The sequence below is a fragment of the Schizophyllum commune genome (assembly GCF_000143185.2).
Source record: "Schizophyllum commune H4-8 unplaced genomic scaffold SCHCOscaffold_3, whole genome shotgun sequence".
NCBI classification, from domain to species: Eukaryota; Fungi; Basidiomycota; class Agaricomycetes; order Agaricales; family Schizophyllaceae; genus Schizophyllum; species Schizophyllum commune.
The window spans coordinates 402,977-422,349 of record NW_026089540.1 but is presented as its reverse complement, the minus strand read 5'-3'; the positions used below and the strand labels follow the sequence as shown (position 1 = coordinate 422,349).

Below are 19,373 nucleotides of genomic sequence, written 5' to 3'. Positions count from 1 at the left end.
AGTACGCATGCTGCACTTCATTGGGATCTTGACGAGTTTCCGTCACGCCTCAAGACTAATTTGATGCAGGAGCATCGAGTCCTACCTCGTTCGAAAGGTATAGATCTCAGCTTTTTTTTAATGTACTTTTTGCTTTTATACGACAAGAACTGACTGACTCCTACCATATGTCGTGTGCATTTCGACACACAATTGAATAAAGTCTGCGCACCAACATTGCGTATGGCCTACCCAAAGTATCCTACCATAAGTAGCACACATAGGAGCTTCTATATTGATTTTTCGAAGACTTTAGAAGAACAAACTCGCATACCAGAAGCTTGTTTGCAATTTCAGAGACTATGTTGCACTGCAGCTGCACTTATTCAGAGAGCGCCTTGGGCTCTATAGCTGTAGATATGGTATATAGTACACGAGTCCTGCAGCCTGTAGAGCTGAGGAACCTGAGAGGTGTTGTTAAGATTGTGATATAGAGGCCAATCCTCTGCGCTCCTTTTCGTTAATATCAACCGGCACAGTAGCATCTAGATGACGGGAACTTCTACAAGGCACGAGCAATACCTTTAAAGCTCATATTTGCTCTTACATGCCGAATAGAGGATCCCGCTGGCTCACAAACAATATTTTCTCTCAGCGCCGCCGCTGAATCGGCAGATGCCGAAGTTGGAACCAGACCTACGGATTCTGGGTGCTCCACGTGACAGAGCACCCAAGATTCGTATGTCTGTTCGGCATCTGGGCCGGTAAAGCCGGTCGCTGAGTCCCGCTTATTACAGCGCCGTCGCTGTCGTGATAAGTCAGAGTCAATGTCGAGCGACCGACCTTGCAAGGAGTGAATCGGGCGCAATGATCAGAGAAAATTCATTCAACATAAGAATGAGAAAATGAATTTATTGCAAAGACCATGACAGATTGGATGGAAGAGCACAAAGTGCAAGTACAATGAGAAGACGGTGAAGGTAAGGGGCAAGAGCCCGCGAGGCGCCGTCGACAATGTGAGCACCGAGGTGGGACGCTGACGTCACTTGTTGTCCGGCTTCTGCCATGCCCTGGACGCCGGCTCTCGTTCTCAAAATGGCAAGTCGTTCGACGCACCTTCCCTCCGCCCTTCACGATCCGCACGTCAAGATGATCTTCTTTGCTCAGCTCACCGACGAAAATTTCTTCCCTTGCTCCCAACCATCATGCCTCTACTCTCAACTCCTGTGCCCAGCTTGGCGGCGGACGGTCCCCTGACAGTGGCAAGAGCAATCGAAGAACGTTCGATACGCTTTGTGACGGACATTGAGTACGTCCTTCCTGTCTTTTCTTCCAATGTGGCGCTGACATATGCAGGCTCAACTTTATACTCCGAATCTTCCTGGACCTGGACAAGATTATCAGCCTCATCCCCCGCTGCCTCGACGCCACTGAGGAGGGTATGACCCATGTTGAGCGCCTGTGAGTGCTCCGGCTTCCTCACAATCGAGGATCGTACTTATGCGCTGCCTCAGCGCATACCGTCTCAGCAAGAACCTCCCCGGCTACGTGCCGATGGAATGGATCGCCAACTACGTCTACAAGAACATCCCGCTTCTCGAGTTCAAGAAGATCGACGACCCCACCCTCGTACTCCCTCCCAACCCCAAGCTGATCCCACGCGGAAAGCGTGGGGCCCGTGGCCTTCCCGGTCCTCGGGGCCCCGGCGGAGTTTGTGCTCGTCAACTCGGCTACGCCATGCCACTGAAGGAATTCGTCGACGACGTGCAGCTCGACAAGGTTAGCTGGGTTGAGTGCCTCGCTCAGTCCAACATTGTTCCCGTCGCTGGCTAGTAAGTTCGCCCCTTCATCTGCCCCTTCATTCGCCCCTTCATCCGCCCCTTCATCCGCCCCTGTGTCCACCCTAGTGCCAGCTACTCATCATTTGACAGCCCATACGACATTGACGACCTTTTCCCTCTGGACGAATGGCCTGGCGAGGTTGTTGGCTCGTGCTGCGAGTATCATCAGAAGGTGATCCGGGACGGCCTGATACCGCCCTTCGATTTCCTTGCGGGCGCAGGGAGCTCGGCGGACTCGAAAGGCGACACGCAGCCTCCGCCCAGCACGAAGAGGAAGAAGTCTGCGCATTCGGCTGCCGACAGATTCCCCACCTTCCAGCCGACTTTGGATGGGGTTGTAGTGAAGAAACATGTTGTCTACGAGGGTCTCAACCGCGTACCCTCTGGCAAATTCAGAGTCTTCGCTGGGAAGAACAATAAGATTACTAACTACTTTGTTGCACGTTTGTAGACTGGACCTAGTATTTCATAGTTGGCATCGGACAATTGTACAGAATGTATATCAAGTATTTGTGATCTATTTATCTTGCTTTGCATCCTCAACGCGAATCCAATCAGTATCCGTTCGCAACGCTCATGCGGCATAGGCGCCACATCAACCCTTGTTTAATGTTGATGTCTGTGTATCCTGGTGTATCCTGTACACGTGACTGACGCGACACGTCCACGACCGTCACCTCGACCAGCAGTAGCGCCTACAATGGAGCCTCCCGCGCGCAAATCTCATAAGCGCAAACGTTCCCCGTCACCTCGGCTCCATCGCCATCTCCCGCACAAGGCCGTCCTCATCGATGTTTCTGCAGACAAACGACGGTTGAACCCAACTTCCCGTCACCTGGCTACATCTTCCCGACTTGAGCCAGCTTTACCAGAGCCCTTCAACGCCGCAATCGAGACGGAGCTGGAGGCACACGTGGACCTTGTGCAGGAGGACCGATTTTTCTCGCAGTACAACGCCAATGAGGATATTATATGCGAGCCAGTCCCGAAACGCTACCAGGTGCGTGGATACAGCTCTGAGGATCGCGCTGGGAACTGACAAAAGCATGTAGGACGATCCTGTTGGCGTGTTTATGCCCCTGCGGCAGGAGTACCTGGACGAGACGCTCCGCTGGGAGTCGCGTGGCAGCATGAAGTACACGGCACAGTGCAGGGATTGCGGTGATCCCGCGCCACGCTTCAGATGCAGAGATGGGTGTATGGGGCGCTGGATGTTCTGTCAGTCCTGCATCGTGAAGCAACATGCGTATACACCACTGCATTGGATGGAGGTGCGCTCGTTGCTCGTCTACAATAGGCCTTCACTGAACTTGATTGCTAGGAATGGTTGGAGGCGGACGGACACTTCCAGCGCACCGACCTCAAGACGCTGGGCCTGCGCGTCAACTTGAATCACCCCCCTGGAGAGTTCTGCATGTTGGCGCACGCTGCCGACAAGGACTTCACCGTCATACACGACAACGGCATCCACAATGTCTCAGTCGACTTCTGCCATTGCGCTCAGGGTCACAACATTTCGCACCGTCAGCAACTGATGCGCAACGGTTGGTGGCCGGCAACGCCCACATCTCCTCAGACGTGCGCGACGGAGACCTGCCTACGCCAATTCGACAAGATCAACGCGCTCAGCAAGGTGGCCGTCTATGAGTACTGCCGTGCTCTGCAGAAGCTCAGCGATAGCGGTGACAACAAGGTCCCGGTAAGTCCCCGCTTCTCCTTTGCTATCACCATCCTCATTGACCTGACTTACGCAGGACAAGCGACGTGCGTTCATGAATATTGTCCGACAACGCCGTCATATCCAACTACTCAAACGCGGTGGCCGCGCACACGTGAACAACGGCGTCGAGACCACGGAGAACGGCCAACTGGCGCTCAGATGCCCGGCGTGTCCGCAGCCGGGGCGGAACCTCCCTCTCAATTGGGAATCAGCGGCCGTGGCGGATAGGTAAGCTGTGTTGCTTGCATGCGAATGTTCGCTAACTGAAGCATTCCCAGCTTCCTTTACCGGCTTTACCTCGCGCAAGACGCCAACTTTCGCCTTCAAAATACGACTGCATCCAATGAGGCTCGTGACCCCCCGCTAGGCGATGGCTGGGCGTATTTCGTACCTCGTGGGCCCTATCTCGACTATATCAAGCGGTTTGTCGATGAGGTGGATGTATGTGAGGCTCTCATGGGACCACGCGCATGTACTGACATGGCTTCAGATATCCACATGCTCCGGTTTCGCCGCGCTCTTCCTGGCGAATCTCAAGCGCGTCCTCGGCCTACGAGCCACGGGCGTTGGCGCGGTATCTTGCTCTAGGCACAATGTATTCCGACCGAATGGCGTAGGGGACCTGCAGAAGGGTGAAAGGTATGCAGTACGCCACAACTGGCCGTCTCTACCGTGCTCACCATGTGACAGATTCTCGAACATGACTTACATCCTGGCATCAGCTCTTCGAGAGTCCGGCATTCGCGAGGTCCTTCACACGTACGATGTCTCGTGCATCTTCAAGATCAACCTGTGGCGGCGCAACGAGTCGCTCCCGAGGGAGCTTCGCATCAACGTCGCCCCCGACAAGCTCATTTCGCGCGTACCGAAGTTCCACTTACCCGCCCACACCATTGCCTGCCACGCGAAGGAAGCGCTGAACTTCACCGACGGCGCTGGCGACACGCACGGCGAGACAATCGAGCAGAATTGGTTCGGCTTGAACAAGGCCGCCGCGCAGACAAAGCCCATGGGCCCGGGCACACGACAGCTGACGCTCGATTGTATGATCGGGCACCACAACCATACCTTCATCGCGAGTATGGGTACGTTGGCTTGCGTAGTTCACGACGTTCTCTAACATCATCCACAGAAGGACTCCTTCCACAGCACTTAGCAAGAACGGTCAAGGCGTATGCTGTTGCATATCCGGAGTTCAAGCAACTCCACGACGGCCTCTTCGAGCACGACCCCATCACGGTTCAGCAATGGCTTCAAGATGAGCGCGACTGGCAGGTCGACAAGACCAAGCCCTGTCCGTATGAGTATCATGCGCATTGTGAGTTCTCGTCAAGCACTGTTTCCCCCAGTTGATGCTGAAGGTCGGCTAGACAAGTCCGTCAAGGAGGTGGAGCTCGACCTGGAGAAAGAGGAGAGGACGACAACATCGGATGGGACTGCCGTCGTGCGCGAGTGCACGCCCTCGTCTCTTATCAGGACTGGTCTTGACATACAGCACTCACAGTAAGTCGGCAAGCTCTATTCCTTGGAATGCGTTGCTAACGTGCCGTTTTAGGCGCCTACTATCTATCGACAGGATATCTATGAAGAATCCCACGGCAGCGCAGGAGGTCGAGCTGATGAAGCGCGCGAGGAATCTGAAGACGCGGATCCGGCGCTATCGACGGCAGCAAGAGATCTTCATGCCCGGGCTCAGAGCGCATCTCGCCGCCACCAAGAAGGAGCTCCTAGACGACATCGACGACGCCGAAAACATCGCTCTGTTCCTGCCGTCCGAGATCAACGGTACGCGAGCTCGTGCAGCTGTGTGCGCACCGGGTCTCGATGTCGTTGAAGCTCGTCTACGCGAGGGCGAGGCGCATGAAGCGCTGGAAGAAGTGCGACGTGCACTTCGCGCCCGAACCGTCACAAACACCTTCCGAAACCGACAAGTACGCGGCATCACTCTAGCTACGCGCTCCCGCGGAGTCTTGGACAAGATCTCCAAGCGCGTGCACAGTGCGAAGCTGCGCTATCGATTCTCGCGTGCGGCTTTGCTCCGTCTGCGCGGACGTGGCCCCTGGGAGGAGGTGCTGCGCGAGCTCTCCGATGACGATGTACGCGCGCTGAACGAGCGTGCGCTGACACGAGAAGAGAAGGCCCTACGCGACAGCGGACAGCGTCTTGCGGATGTCGACTTCGGGGCTGACGACGGCATATACATCGCCGGTGTTGTTGCCCGCGGAGAGAGCTCCAGGACGCTCTCATGGATATGGTATTCCGTTCCTCAGGACCCCAGCCTATCCGACTCGGTACAGAATGAAGGTACGCTCACTAGCTGTTCTGTAGCTGCTTCTGTTGAACTTACTCATACTTCAGCTCTTCGTGTCGAGTACCTCAAGTCCAAGGCCCGACGGGATCGCCATCGCGAGGAAATTCGCCTGCTCCTCGAGGAGATGCGCCGAGTTATCGCCAGTAACGAGGCAGACGCGGCAGAGTGGCAGCAGCGCGCATCATCTCGGATGTGCGAGGACGAGCAGCTTCGTGAAGGACTGCAGTCCTATGCGCTCGAGCATGCCGCTCACGCTACGGCTCGTGCAGCAAGGCTGGCCGAGAAGTGGCGCGACATACGGCACCGTGCGGACGACGCGCTGGCGCTACGCTTTGACGGCGCGCATACCCTGCACGAAGCAGAGGCTCGTCAGGAGCTTGATGACCTCACCGATACTCTCAACGACAGTCCCGACGACGGCGACGAGGTGGATGAAGGGGAGCATTGATTGCTGGTATGTCCGCGTCATGTTATCATTGGTTTCGTGCTCATCTCATCGCCAGGCAATGCGTGCGTGCGCCCCTCCGCTCCCCATTCCGGGGTTATTTCAATGTCTACGCGTTCGCGGGAGGCTTGTCCCCCGTCGCCGGGGCTATCTCAATGTCTACGCGCTCGCGGCAGACTTTCCGAGGCAGGTATCGCGCGGGAAGGCCGTCGGTGGATTTTGTGGCGCAGTTCTCGTGGTATTCCATTGCTCTAATCTTTTGCTATATCGTTGATCTCTATGTACTTGTACTGCTTGGGTATACCTAGTATACCCTCGACGCTCTGTTTGACACATTTGCAGTCCCTTCGAGGCCATCAGCACCAATACCCGGCAGGTGGCAGCCCAGCAACGCGAGCGGCAGGCTCCGACGGCACCGAAGGCCATCACTGGCGGTACCGTCGAACCGGCGATATCAGATTGTGACCGAAAACGGCCGGGGACCGTGAATAACGCGCCAGAATTACCGGAAAAGCAGGGGAACCCAAGGTAATTGCAGGTTTCCCCCATCAGAGTGTATATCATGATACGCCCTATGGCTAACGCCCAGTAAGTACTGGGTATATTATAATACACCCCCCTATAGTTATAGGGTATAACTAATTATACAGCCCGACCATGGTGACGAAGGGCGAAAGCCGCCACCGCCTGCAATTTTCCACACATCTGATGAGCAGCGCGTGAGAGGGCGTAAGGGTGCAATGCGCGCCGGACTAGGGTGGGCCCACGGAGCAGGCATAATACATTGTACTGAGGCATCCTGACGGAGGGGTCACGATCGGGCACTCGATCACTATTTGTGTATAACCTAACTGGGTTATAGGTATGCCCGATCTGGCTAACAAACACCCCGATCATCTTCTCAGAGCAAGGACGAGGGTGTCCTTCCCCCGTCCTCCTCGTCGAGGGTGTCTGTCGCCCTTCTTCATCGAGGGCGGAGGGCGCTTTCGCCCTTCTGCTTTGTCAAATGGCGAGAACGAGTCATGCTTTTGCCCCTTTCGTCTTCATCGAGCGCGGCTCAAACGACATTTCCCCTTTGGTGGGGTAGTGACTCAAAGTTACTATCTCACCGTTTTGTGTTGACGATCCGCGACGTCCCTTCGACCGCTTCGTGCGCGCGTGTGCGGACTTCCCGGACGCCGGTGGTTGCGCGCGAGGGCTCGTCTCCTCAGCCGCTCGTGGTTCAAAACAGGGAGCGCGGCAGCCCGCCGCCGAAAGGAGGCGACGCCTTCGCGCTCCTCTTCGTCGTCTTCACGTCGTGCAAGTAGGTGCAAAACTCAATATATTTCATGTTTATTCTACGAGTACGCGCGCTACGCTACTGCACTGCCAGATGACCACCACGACGGCGACTTCGCGCGTTGTCTCGCCCTTTCCACCCCGCTCCCCTCCTTTGTTGACCCCTCCCGCAGCCGCCAAACACCTTCCCCGTGTCCCGCGACGTCGCGCACGCCACCCACGAGGCAGAAAACGTTGAAAGCGGCGCTCGATTCGCCCTCGACATCCCCCCTGCCTCCTTGTCCTCCCCCACCCCACCGCTTTCTACGGCGCCGAGAGCACCTCGCCCGCGCGGAGTACAGTCCTATAAACGCTTCAGCAACGAGAACGACATGCAGAACGAAGGCCCAACAAAAGCGCACCTTGTAGTGGAGGAGGGAGAGGGTGGGGTGGGGTGCCATCTCCCCCACCCTCGCGAGAACGAGGGAGCCGCGCGAGCGCCGCGGCGGTCTGCGTGTACTCTCCCAGACGTTCTGCCGAGCTATGCGATGCGTCTCCGCCGTGTTCGAGGTCCGTCCCAGTCCTGCAGGCCTCGCGCGAGCCGTGTGAGAAAAGGTCGGATTTTCGAAAGAAAATGAGATGAGGGGCTCATTTCGTGCGCGCTCGCTGCGAGACTATGTATGCGGTCGGCGCGTTGTTGGTGCTCTGCGAACGCAAAGAGAGACCGCCGCTGCGTGCCGCCGTCGTCGCGCAGGGAGGTCGTCTTACTATCTCACCCTCCTCCCCACCCCTCCCCCCGCCTGCCGTGTCTTATTCAGCGCCGAGGGGTGAGCGCTGCTGGCTGTAGTAGTACAGGCTGAGTGCATTCGTCTTAGATATCGATTTTAATGGCAACCTGTTGAGTACTCACCGAGCCGTGAGGGTCACCCCCTTCAAAGTCGAGGGCCTCCTCGTCGATGCCCGGCCGTGGCAACGGCGTGTATACAGCTTGTCGGGGTCTGTTAGTTCTTCCTGAACGCATAGGGCGAGATTGTTGAAGGAATATACATACCTTTTGACGAGGGGAAACGGCACTCCCCCTCCTCGCCCCTCTCTCGCGTGCCGTCGTCGATCAAGCTCTTTGTGGCGTGTTGAGCGCATCTGCGTAGGTCCCTCATCATGAGGAGGACCTCACCTTGCTGAGAAATCACCGGGTTGAGAGGTGGGATGATGGGGGAGGGCAGTTGGTCAAAGGGGTGCCGCATCGCTCGCAGCCCATCGTCGAGTGGTGTAGAGTGCGGCGATGAGGCGGTCTGAGGATCCATGAGCGTCAGGAAGGCGCATAATGAAGGGCTAAGTACCTTGTATATTGACTCGGAGATCAAATTTTTGTGTTTTCGTTGAGTTTGAACTTGAGGTGTCCGATTTGAAGCATATTGAGACCGGCTCGACGGCGATGGAGGCGACTCAGTAGCGAGGCCTGAGCTTGTATTAGCTCGCTGTTAACGCAGGAAGAGGGGGGCAGGGACGTACCTTCGGGATGATAAACATCGAGGTAAGGTCCTGCTCGTGCACGTCAGCCGCGAGAACTTGAGATTAGGGTCAGAGCCATACCTCGCGACGTACGGGCATGGTCTCCCCTCTCCTGGGGTCGTGCGGGGGCGCGGCGTGAAGGGGTATGGGGAGGCGTAGAGTCGAATCTGCGGGCAAAGGGTCAGCTCTCATCTCATAACATCCAGACGACGGCCTGCCGACATGACTGACCTCTTCACGGGGCGTCTTCTTCGCATTCGGGCAGCAGCGGTGGCGGCGGGACGGCCGTGATTAGCTCGGTCATGGTCTCCCCCGTCCGCGCGCGTGCCGGTGTCGCTTCTCGCGCGATTCGCCGTGTCTTGTCGGCGCTTTCGTGACGACCCGCCGCACTCATCGGTCGCCGCGTGCTCTCGTCTGCGTCGGCCAGTCACCGTATGTGTCCCCTCGACCGATCTCCCTGCTCTCGCACGGCTTCAGCGTGTCTTGTCGGCGCATTTGAGACGGCGGCATCCAGCCGACGCACTCGTCAGTCAGACGCTGGCCGCCTAAGCGTGTGCTGGCCTGAGTCGCCACTCGACGCGTACTACGTCGCGTCCGTGTACTACGCGTCCTCAGTGTTCCCTCCACCATATCTCCCTGCATTCGCGCCGCTGCGCGGCTGCGAGCGGCGCGCGCTCTTCCCCTTGTGAACTACCGCTACGAGTACAAAATCAGCGACAATTTAGACGATAAGGAGGCGGTCATAACTTTACCTTTGGTGTTGTCGCATTCATCACCCGAGGGCGCGCGCGCATGCCTCCGGCGGAGTCAGCAAGCGTTTTCCAATGTCGCGCGAATTTTGGAACTAATTCACCAACGCGTGCACTCACCTCAATGACCCCAGAAACCTAGTCGAGGCCTTCGGCGATGCGGAGAGAGCGGACTGGCTCGTCGAGGGCGTCGGTCGGTGCGGATGGCACCTCCAGAACTTGACGGTGGACGGCCCATGTCAGCAAATGTTACGGATCGTCGAAGACGAAACTTACCAGCATTTCCACATTAATCATTCTTGGGGCCCCGCGCATGCCTCCGGCGGCTCGGGGGCGTGGAGGGTCGCGGGGTATGAGATCAATTGACAGGTATCTAGGTCGAGTCAAAATCAGTGAGGAATTTTAGTCAAAACCTATTTATGCGCACCTCAATGACCCCGAGAACCTCGAGGCGGGGTGAATAGCAACTGGACGACGTCTTGACGATCACGGGCATCGTCCTCGGCGTCTTCTAGACCTGATCGTCGGGTCAGCAAGAGTCTCAAGCGATAAATGAGAGTACATACTGATTTTCGCATCAATCGCCCTAGAATCCTCGCGCATGCCTCCGGCGGTTTGCGCATCGTAGGAACTGCGCAGCTGCCGAGAACGACATCCCTACCAGCCTGGCGATCCGTGAATTGGGGCGAAAGCGGGTGCGAGGGCGAGGAAGTGAGTAGGTAGAGGAATAAATGGCGGCCGCATCTTGGGCCTTTACCGTGGCCTTTGGACGTCGCGGGGCGTAAGGATGGGGAAGAGCGACGGCCATGCAGTCGGGGTCGTCGTCGTTGTCCGACTCGGCGGGCGTTCTTGCTGCGGACGTGGTCGACGTGGTGGTAGGAAGCAAGAGGTTAATGACACGTGCCGTGACGGACTCAATAGACTTACGGTATGGGTGACGGCGACCACGAATCGTGCCGCGGGCGACGGTCGGGCACGGCGGTCGACGCGTCGGACAGACCACAGAGTGGTTTAGGGTGCTTGAAGGAGGGTGAATCAGGCCAATCACGTTGAATGGCAAGTACAGTAGGGACGTACGAGTCAGGATGAATAAAACTCGCCCGAAATCAACGACTGATTGCAGCCGCATCGGAGACTTTCCCTCGTCTCTGAAAAGGACGTACTGATGAAGGTGGTATTGAGGAGGTCGTCGAGGGAGGGCTTGACAGTTAGCATCTCGCTCGAAATGTCAAACAAAATGGAAAAACTCACCGGAAATGAAAGCGCTGAGATAGCGCTCGCCAACTGTAGGTGGGCGTGTCGGAATAGAGCCCAGCACCCTTAAGCAATTGGTCGCTAGTTGATGTAAGTCTGCCGAAATATCTGTAAACGCCCGAGTCAGCACAGAGATCAGATCCGAGGCAGAGCGTGGACTCACCTCTACTGAAGACGTCTCGGAGGACGGACAAACGTCCGAGGTAGCGGAAGACTACCTGTGTCGTACTTATTAGTGAATGTGACCGATGGAGAGGAATAGCAAAGCGTGTTGACGCATTTGAGGCCATGTAATGAAGACGAGCGAAAATCGACGAGATGCGCTCCGTTAAAAGGTTCAGAGCAGAGCGAGATATAAGGGGTAAATGGGAAAGTGAAGGGATGAAGCTGAGCGGTCGAGTGAAGGAGGGGAAAAGGGGAAGAGGACGGGAGGGAGAGGGGAGGAGGATGGGGAAGTGAGGAAAACCGACCACTCACCCCGCCCTTTATACGAGTCCAGGAGCGCACGGACTCTCCCGACTTGGCCGAGTCTTCCCCTTGATGCCACACCTCTGCGGTAAGCGAGTCCGCCTCACTGTAATCCGGATATTCGTTGCCGCTCGCCCTCGTCCTGCTCAGCCCCAACAGCGCATATTCCGCGCTTCTCTTTGAATTCAGGGAGCCGGCGCCCAGGTCCCCGCGTGTTTTAATCGTGACAAATGGTGGGACCCTGTGTGATCGGTGTTGACAAAGCGGCTCCGCGCCAGTGGAAGTTACGAGTCGAGGCGAGGCGGGAGGAGCGGAGGTAGCAGACCAGGTCTGAGGATGTCGGGGAGAAAGAACTGTATAGCGCGTCGAGATATTGCATCAGAAGGATAGGGGGTGGGTGTTCTCGAGGTCCCAGGTGCCGAGGTCGAGGTATGGTAGCCCAGCAAAGCTGGGAGAGCGCCGTTTGGCATATATTGCGATTTACCAAGAGACGCCGGCAAACGAGCGCGCCAAACTTCTTGAGGGTGGTCGGCGTCTCTCCCTGGTCCGGGTGATGTAGTTTTCCAGGTACAAGAGCTCATGAGCAGAGTCGTCGAAAAGCGTTGTGAGGGCAAAGCGTGTGCCTGCCGCATAAGGCAAGCTTTCAGCCACCCGCGAGAACGAGCGAAGAAAGCTCGTCCGACTTTACCTCGGCGACTTTCGGCACCCTACCGACCCCACTCACGTCCTAAAGCTACTTTGGATGCGCTGTGGCCTGCTCTATTGCCAGAATGCAGGTAAATGCACTATTCTGCATTTCCGGCAAAAGTTCTGCCTACCGTTTGACATGTCCGCTCTTGCGGCAAAGTTCCGCCGAATCGGTAGTCCCCGTATCTCCGCGTTTCATAGACGTGGAGCTGAAATATTGAGCTCGAGCGGTGGAAGTTTGGGGGCGAGGTGCAATCTGGCCAAATGTCAGTAAGTGCACTTTTCGGTAGATCTGGACGCCCGGAAAGCTTACCCGTCATGCGGAGATGAAGGGGGGGGGAGGGTTCCCTTCGGATTTGGGTGGGCGGGCGTGCGCTGCTGCGTCGCGCTCTGCCGTGAGTCGAACGGGGAGCTCACGCGCGTTATTGAGCTCATCCCCACATTCGAAGCTCACCGTGCACTTCACGCTCATCACAGGCACATTGGACGGTTCCCGCGTTCCTTACAGGTCAGTCCGAGTTGTCTTCAGGCAACAGAAGCCCGTTGCACCTCCGAGCTCACTTCGCTTGCTTCCGCTGGCTCAGGCTGCTCATATCTCGACGGCGGGGGAACTGCGTGAGCGGACGGTTTTTGAAGCTCCGGAGCGGATTTGTGCCGACATGGCAATGGGTGTGGTATATACGGCTGGATATTGTGTCGGCGGCAAAGTCGGCGGTCGACAGTGATGGACGCGTAAGGCAAGGGATGAGCTGGGTGCCTTCGACCCGGGTTCGAACCCGGCGGCTGACCAGCACGGCTCCCGGTGAGTTCGAGACTGAGTGTTCTTGTTTCCGACCGTCGTAGATGACCTCCCGACCTCGGTGTGCGGTCTGTGTGTTGCTCCCTACTGCAACACCCCTTCTCTCCGGATTTGCATCTTGTGAAGACCTCAGGCTTGAATTGAATTTTCTCATGCTCGCAGCTCATTCCATTCGGCAGGAGCCGTATCACACGTCAGGCCTCCTCACTACACAATTCTAGATACTGTATCCTATACCTGACACTCTGACTGTATCTCGGATGGCATTACACAATGAGCAGATGGTTATTCCCAATCACTCGCTGCTCACGATTTTAACCGCTGCTACCGAGCACCCGATGGGGAGGAGCACCCGAAGAGGAAGGTGATGTAGGTGCACAGGATTCCTGGAATCAGAACCTGGATTGATGGGTTCGAGGTCAGGGTCTTGCGCCACACCGGCGATCACGGCACATTCTGAGTGAGTTTCGTGTCACTGTACCTTCTTCCTTCGTCCTTTGTCCTCCGTCCTTCCTCCTTCACTTCTCTGCTTCCTCCTTTCCACCTTGGCTTTCTGCACGTCTCGCCTACGCCGCCGTCACATGCTGTAAGAACAGTCAGCAACTCGATTGCAAGACGAAATAGGATGAGGACACAGCACTACACCTGAATCAGCACTGAGCAGAGGCAAGCACGAGCGAGAGCGAGACGAAACCATGAGCACGAGATCAAGGCGACAGCGAGCGAGACGAGGACGAGACAGTCACGAGGAGAACACGCTCGGCTCGTCGAGGAGAGCCGAGCGATGGGTGGCTGAGGGTGCGAGATTAGCTCGCAGACAAGGTACGTGAGCTTACCGTGTTTCATGAGTTGAAGGCTGACTTGGCAACGCACGCGGATGATATCAAGACGACGGAGGGCGGAATGAGCCTAACGAGCAGCATCAGCTCGTGGATGAGGTGCGTGCACTGAGCATGACACATGGATGACGAGCTTACCAGTCCTCGCAGGTCTCCCAAGCGCCGTCGAAGTACAGTAAATCCTTATATTCAACGACTCGATTTTTACATCATGTACTACAAGGAGTCGACGCGAGAACACGCCGATGAGCCAGATCAATGGCCTGATGCTCCCCGCACTCCGCTTGCCTGCCACCGCGCGCATCGGCGACCCAACAACCACCCGTCGAGTACGTGATCCCGCGATCGCGGCATGAGTTTATCACTCATCGTGCAGTCGCATTCAACGCGGAGGAGCTCACCTTCGAATCGAGCGCGTTTTCGCCCCTCCGCGGCGTCCAAATCGCCGAGAGCTCCCGCGCGAGCGCGGCCGAGCGTCCCGTCACCCATCCGACACGAAGCACGGTACGTGGTCCTTCCTTCCGAGCCGTGCTAACCCTCCCCTCCGAAAGGGAAGGGGGAGGAGGAGGAAAGGGGAGGGGGGAGGAGGAGGAAAAGGGAGAGGGGAGGAGGAGGAAAGGGAAGAGGGAGAGGGAAGAGGGGAGGAGGGGGGGGAGTCAGTAGTAGTGTGAGAGCTAGAGTAGAGTAGCCGTAGAGTGAAAAGCGCAGAGCTTACGCGCTCGCTCCGCTCGCGCCGCGCAAAGGGGGGATGGAGCTCTGGCCCGCGCGGAAAACGGACGACTCCGCAATTGCTGAACGGTATTTGAGGCGGGTAGGGCAGCACGTGTAGCGATGGCGGCGGGGGTGAGCACGACGACGAGGCGACGGCGGTGGTCGAGAACAAAACGCGTGAGGTCGGGATCAGAGGAGATCGACGACCGGCAGTCGGGCCGGGATGCGGACGGGCGATCGCGATCGCAGTGCAGTTCCCCCGCAGGTCGCAGATTGACTCTGCGCGATGTCCTTGTCGCAAGAGCGCGTACTGCCCACCGCCTCGGGAAGCGGCGATGCCATCATTGGGATCTCGCATCACCGCTTTCCTGTGCTCCGATTCCGAGGCTGCGTCTCCCATGTCTTTCCCTCTCTGCACTTTTGAGTGATAGCCATGTCTTTGGCGTGCGTGGCGATTTGGTGTGGCGCGCGATCTGAGCTCATCGATGGACAGTACACACCCCCTCCTGGCGGTCCTCCGGGGTACGGTGGCGGCTACGGCGCACCTGGAGGCTTTGCACCTCTTCCGGGCCCTCCTCCTGGTGCTGATCCTCAGTGCGTAGCAGCAAGTGGTGCGGCGGATTACGGATGCTGAACGTTCCTGATTAGATTATGGAACTGGTTCAGCGCTGTCGATTCGGACAGGTTTGGCTACATCTCCGCGCCTGAACTTCGTGCGTGGCGTAATGATATGTGGCGTTGCGGGCCGGCACGTGTCGCGTTGCGTCAACGTGACCGGATGCGTTCTCCGATCGCGTCTGCGCTCCTTGCCTCTCACCAACACTGCTGCCTCCACTCCCGCGGCTCCCGCCTGCACAGCGCATGCAATCTTAACGCGCGCGTCACGAAGAAGGGTGAACATGTCGGTGAGTGTCTATCTGCGCGACCGCTGCCTGCTCGACGCGCATTTGCGAACGTCCTCGTAGGGGAACTGCGCGCGTATCTCGCCACTGCCACCTCCACCGCAGTGAGACAACACAACGTGGGATCCGGTGTGCCAGAAGGTGAGTGAATCAGGGTTGCTGGACCTGATGTGTGCGCTGCAGGGGAAGTTGTGGCGGAGGTGGCAGAGGCTGTGTGCAATGAGGGGCATGAAAGACACAAGGAGGAGGGAAGATAGCCCGGACTTGGAGATGTTAAGAGGATGTTTTTGGGAGCGGTGAGGCCTCAGCGCTCAGCGATCGAGCAATGTGGCGTCTTGATCGGGTTAAGGAGATGTTAACCTGATCTAGACCGGTTTGATCAGGTTAAGGGAGTGTAAACCCGATCTGGACTGTTGTTGTAGTCGTAGTCGCCAATGAGTTCCACAGGATAGAATGTATTCCGGTTGTCCTACGTGGTTGTACGAGGACAAACGGATGAGGTAAAAACTACAACTAGTATCTGGCCCTAAGGGCATGTACGAGACCTGCGGCTATTCTTGTGCGTTGTGGATATGAGCCTAAGCATGCTCATGAGTGGAACACATAACAAAAGTTCGTAATTTATACATTTTGTATCTGATCGTCCGACATGTCACTGTCGCTTCCTCTCTCGCCGTCCCACTGCTCGACAAGTGCCGCGGATGCGTCGCGGAAATGCACCACTTGCTTCATCTCCGCATAATTGTTTACAGCGATTGTCTGCAAAGGAGAGCTTTTGATAGGAACGACCTTGTCCACGACTTTTCCACAGCCGCCCACATCACAAGTGACTGTGTGCCCATGAGTAGGGCAGGCCTCGTATCTGGTCAAGCAGCAACAGTCAGGGCATACGTCCATCAGGCAGGACCCGCCACACGTTCGATGGTTGCATGGGAATACATGCCCGATAGCGGGAGCCTGACAACCTTCGCATAGAGGCAATGTTGCCATGATTGCCGCCTGAGTGTATCGATAAGTTCCGTGGTAATGGGAAGTTTCGCCAGAGACGTACAAAGACGTTGCTTGCGGTATCGATGCGAGTCATCGCATCTAGGTACGCTCGTCTGGCTGTGGTGACATTGTGCTGTCGATCCTGCGACTCTTCTTCTTTAATCACCAGATCTCTATTGAGAGACTCGTTCTCGTGGCTGAGTCTTTCCACCTCGGCGGCCAGTGCTGCTGCCTCCTCTGTGGCTTCTAGTCGTCCTTGATTCGCTTCGTGTCGTGCGAGGATGGCTGCTTCGATCACGTCCGCGATCTGTGCGAGCGTCAATCAGTGATTACGCATTGTACGCTTGAGGGAGCGTGCCTCGGAAGGCGTTGCAATCTGTGCCATTCGAGTGCGATGGTTGTGTCGCGAGTGACAGACGCTTGGGAAAGAGGGGTGAAGACACGGGATTATGTTCACGTGAGTGCGGTACCGCCGGCGATCAGCGGCTTCCACGTGCGTCCCAGCAGTTGATCGACCACTTTGCTGTTGACTTCATTTCTTAGTCCGATCTAGCTAGTGAGGTCTCGGTACATTCCTAAAATGCCCATGATAACTTTCTGAGATAAGCTAACCTACATTAAGTATGACGAGCATTCGGTAGTTGACCCTACAGCCTCATCCGACACATGTTAATCTTGTTGCTCAGCCTCCCTTGTCTTCCGCGGTACATCGTCATCGATTGAGTCGAGGATGAGCTGCGGGATACCGAGGACAACCATGGGATGCATCTCAACATCATCCATACGCCTGACTATGGCTGGGGCAGGCTGGCGTTCGTGGAATAAATGTTTAGCACCGCTTCTTATGAGGGCCTTGAGTACATCCTCGATTGAATGACTGGGAGTGGTCAGAGACGCATGGCAGGCTGAAATTCCACTTACGGATGAATATCTGACTGCGTTGTACCAAGTTCGCAAGTGAACTCGCGAATATGATCCACATCTCCAAGCACTCGATTTTGCAACCAGGACTTGGGCCCGATGTATACGTGCCTTTCAATCGTCGGTTCAAGTACTTGTTGCCCACGCTCTCTCTCCCACCACAGCAGGTGCCACGAGTTGAAGAGCGTGGGATCCAGTGGCCGGTCCCGTCTGCATGATAATAAGGTCGCGCGTTTGCTCAGACTACCGGTGAACTCACGTAGTATCAAAATCGATAGTCCATGTATGCTCATCGCCAACGTATCTGCTCTTCGCTCGTAGCTCTCTCGGTAGATGCGCTAATCGCGCGCGAGTAACTTCGCTTGCGCACGTCCACCCTTCAGCCGCGTATTTCGCCGGCACATTGGGTTCGAGCGAGTCTACTGGATGAGAGATTTTGTCGACAAACGTCGTCTTGGGGTAGAGCGAGTACGCCGCTCGAAAGGTTATGATGTTGTGTTGCATGGCTGTTTTCGTATGAGCTGACTGAACGTTCTGAACTCTTGTTCACATACTGTGAGGTTGGGACAAAATCGCGTCAACGGCGCAACCGGAGACGATGAAGACTCGTACGCAGACCCCTCCAGTAGACGAACTTGTGAAAGCAAGTACATCGCGGACGCCATGAATGCTATTGACATAGTCATCCTTCTCTTGATTGTACGATAGGTGATGGAGTGCGCCCTCAACGTGCGATGGTTGGGAAACCCGTGGTCGAAAGAGGTACCCAAGGGCAATGACGCCGTTGACGACGGCGTATCGATGGTGATATTCGGTGTATAAATCAAGGACAGGATTGTCCAGTGTGATGCGTGAGAAGAACTGCAGCGCGATGTCGCCCGATATCACCGTCGACGTGCGCTCCATTATGTCCCGAAGGATGTTGACCGCGCTATAGTTAAGGAAAGAAGCGAGACAACGGTGCAGCGTGTATGTCCCCGCGCAATATCTCGCGACTGTGTCTTTTGTGTCACGGCATACACTTGCCAGCCGTATAAGATCGGTCAGAGATAACCACGTGCACAGAGGCTCGTCGCAGGTATCAGGACTGCGAACAGATTAGCTCGGGCATTCGAGTAGGTAGCACCATTTACAGTGTCATGATTGAGCGACGATGTGGTGTGAGCGTGTTCATGGGGGTCCGGCGGTCTTTGCAGCCGACGTTGGGGCGCTGGAAATATAGAAGTAAAGTCGAGATTCGTGCCCCAGAAAAGATACATTGGATTATCCGTGTCAGCCCATCCATTGCGCCGGTGCGGAAGTAAATAGAAAATTGACTCAGACGTACCTGTCGATGTACAGCACGCCTGGCAACCATCCTCCGTCACATCATGAGCGCGAATCGACTCCCTCTGTTTCCATTGCCCATCATAGGCCGAACAATAATGCCTAATACTAAGGATACCAGTCAAGGGTGCGTGTCTGTGCGCTGCTTCTTCGTCGGTCGTGCCTTGTGAACGGGTGTAAATCGACTAGTGAAATTCGCGGCAAAAGGTAGCTGCGTACCTGTGCCTGAGGAATCCGTCGTCGAGGGGCGTCCGGTTTCTGAAAGAGCCCAGGAATGATCTTGAACGACATTCCGAGACAAATAATGTCGTCCTCGTCGTCCTCGAAATTCTCCGATGTGCCGGCGGGGGTAGGTTGCGCGATTGCGCATCGCACAGGCGGAGCAAACTCATTGTACATGTCAGCTTTCATTCGAGGGCAAGTGAGAATCGTACCGAGCGGGGCCCAACGCCCATGCCGCTTACAGGCAGCTCGAAATGCTTTTCTTTATCGCGCTGGGCCTCGTGTCTGTAAGGATGCGCTGTTATCGTATGTGGGGGAGGAAAGCGAGACAGCCTCGTAGCTGCGCCTTCTACAAACGAAGCATCAGCGACTGCTGGCGGATCGACCCAGAACAGAGAGTGGGATCCTGTCCTAAGTACGACGCGCAGGATGTCGTCCCC

The 19,373-nt window shown here is 56.3% G+C and overlaps 4 protein-coding genes across 4 annotated transcripts; 2 read left to right on the top strand and 2 right to left on the bottom strand.

Moving 5' to 3' along the window:
* Window positions 1-1,184: 1,184 nt before the first annotated feature.
* Window positions 1,185-7,019, top strand: SCHCODRAFT_0233114 (uncharacterized protein; the record flags this gene model as incomplete). The annotated part of the gene is made up of 18 exons (XM_003034145.1): window positions 1,185-1,288; window positions 1,336-1,440; window positions 1,494-1,811; window positions 1,911-2,263; window positions 2,684-2,820; window positions 2,873-3,091; window positions 3,142-3,519; window positions 3,575-3,768; window positions 3,819-3,981; window positions 4,031-4,179; window positions 4,231-4,625; window positions 4,697-4,858; window positions 4,890-5,043; window positions 5,117-5,844; window positions 5,899-6,278; window positions 6,355-6,365; window positions 6,639-6,824; window positions 6,947-7,019. 18 exons carry the CDS (start codon window positions 1,185-1,187, stop codon window positions 7,017-7,019), a joined length of 4,209 nt encoding a protein of 1,402 aa, XP_003034191.1.
* Window positions 7,020-7,653: 634 nt separating this feature from the next.
* On the bottom strand, window positions 7,654-11,358 carry SCHCODRAFT_02663903 (uncharacterized protein; the record flags this gene model as incomplete). Its single annotated transcript, XM_003033578.1, has 16 exons — window positions 7,654-7,917; window positions 7,976-8,227; window positions 8,464-8,540; window positions 8,605-8,845; window positions 9,066-9,121; window positions 9,159-9,232; window positions 9,297-9,536; window positions 9,668-9,761; window positions 9,818-9,861; window positions 9,935-10,032; window positions 10,091-10,187; window positions 10,283-10,331; window positions 10,381-10,453; window positions 10,572-10,666; window positions 11,066-11,176; window positions 11,232-11,358. 16 exons carry the CDS (start codon window positions 11,356-11,358, stop codon window positions 7,654-7,656), a joined length of 1,992 nt encoding a protein of 663 aa, XP_003033624.1.
* Window positions 11,359-13,925: 2,567 nt separating this feature from the next.
* Window positions 13,926-15,731, top strand: SCHCODRAFT_02491265 (uncharacterized protein; the record flags this gene model as incomplete). Its single annotated transcript, XM_003034144.2, has 7 exons — window positions 13,926-13,960; window positions 14,012-14,190; window positions 14,238-14,365; window positions 15,066-15,166; window positions 15,221-15,477; window positions 15,538-15,615; window positions 15,658-15,731. The coding sequence occupies 7 exons, from the start codon at window positions 13,926-13,928 to the stop codon at window positions 15,729-15,731; spliced, it is 852 nt and encodes a 283-aa protein (XP_003034190.1).
* A 1,402-nt stretch (window positions 15,732-17,133) lies between these two features.
* SCHCODRAFT_01091735 (uncharacterized protein) lies at window positions 17,134-19,122 on the bottom strand (the record flags this gene model as incomplete). Its single annotated transcript, XM_003033577.2, has 6 exons — window positions 17,134-17,341; window positions 17,386-17,595; window positions 17,645-17,891; window positions 17,940-18,316; window positions 18,519-18,595; window positions 18,931-19,122. The coding sequence occupies 6 exons, from the start codon at window positions 19,120-19,122 to the stop codon at window positions 17,134-17,136; spliced, it is 1,311 nt and encodes a 436-aa protein (XP_003033623.1).
* Between the last annotated feature and the right edge of the window lie 251 nt (window positions 19,123-19,373).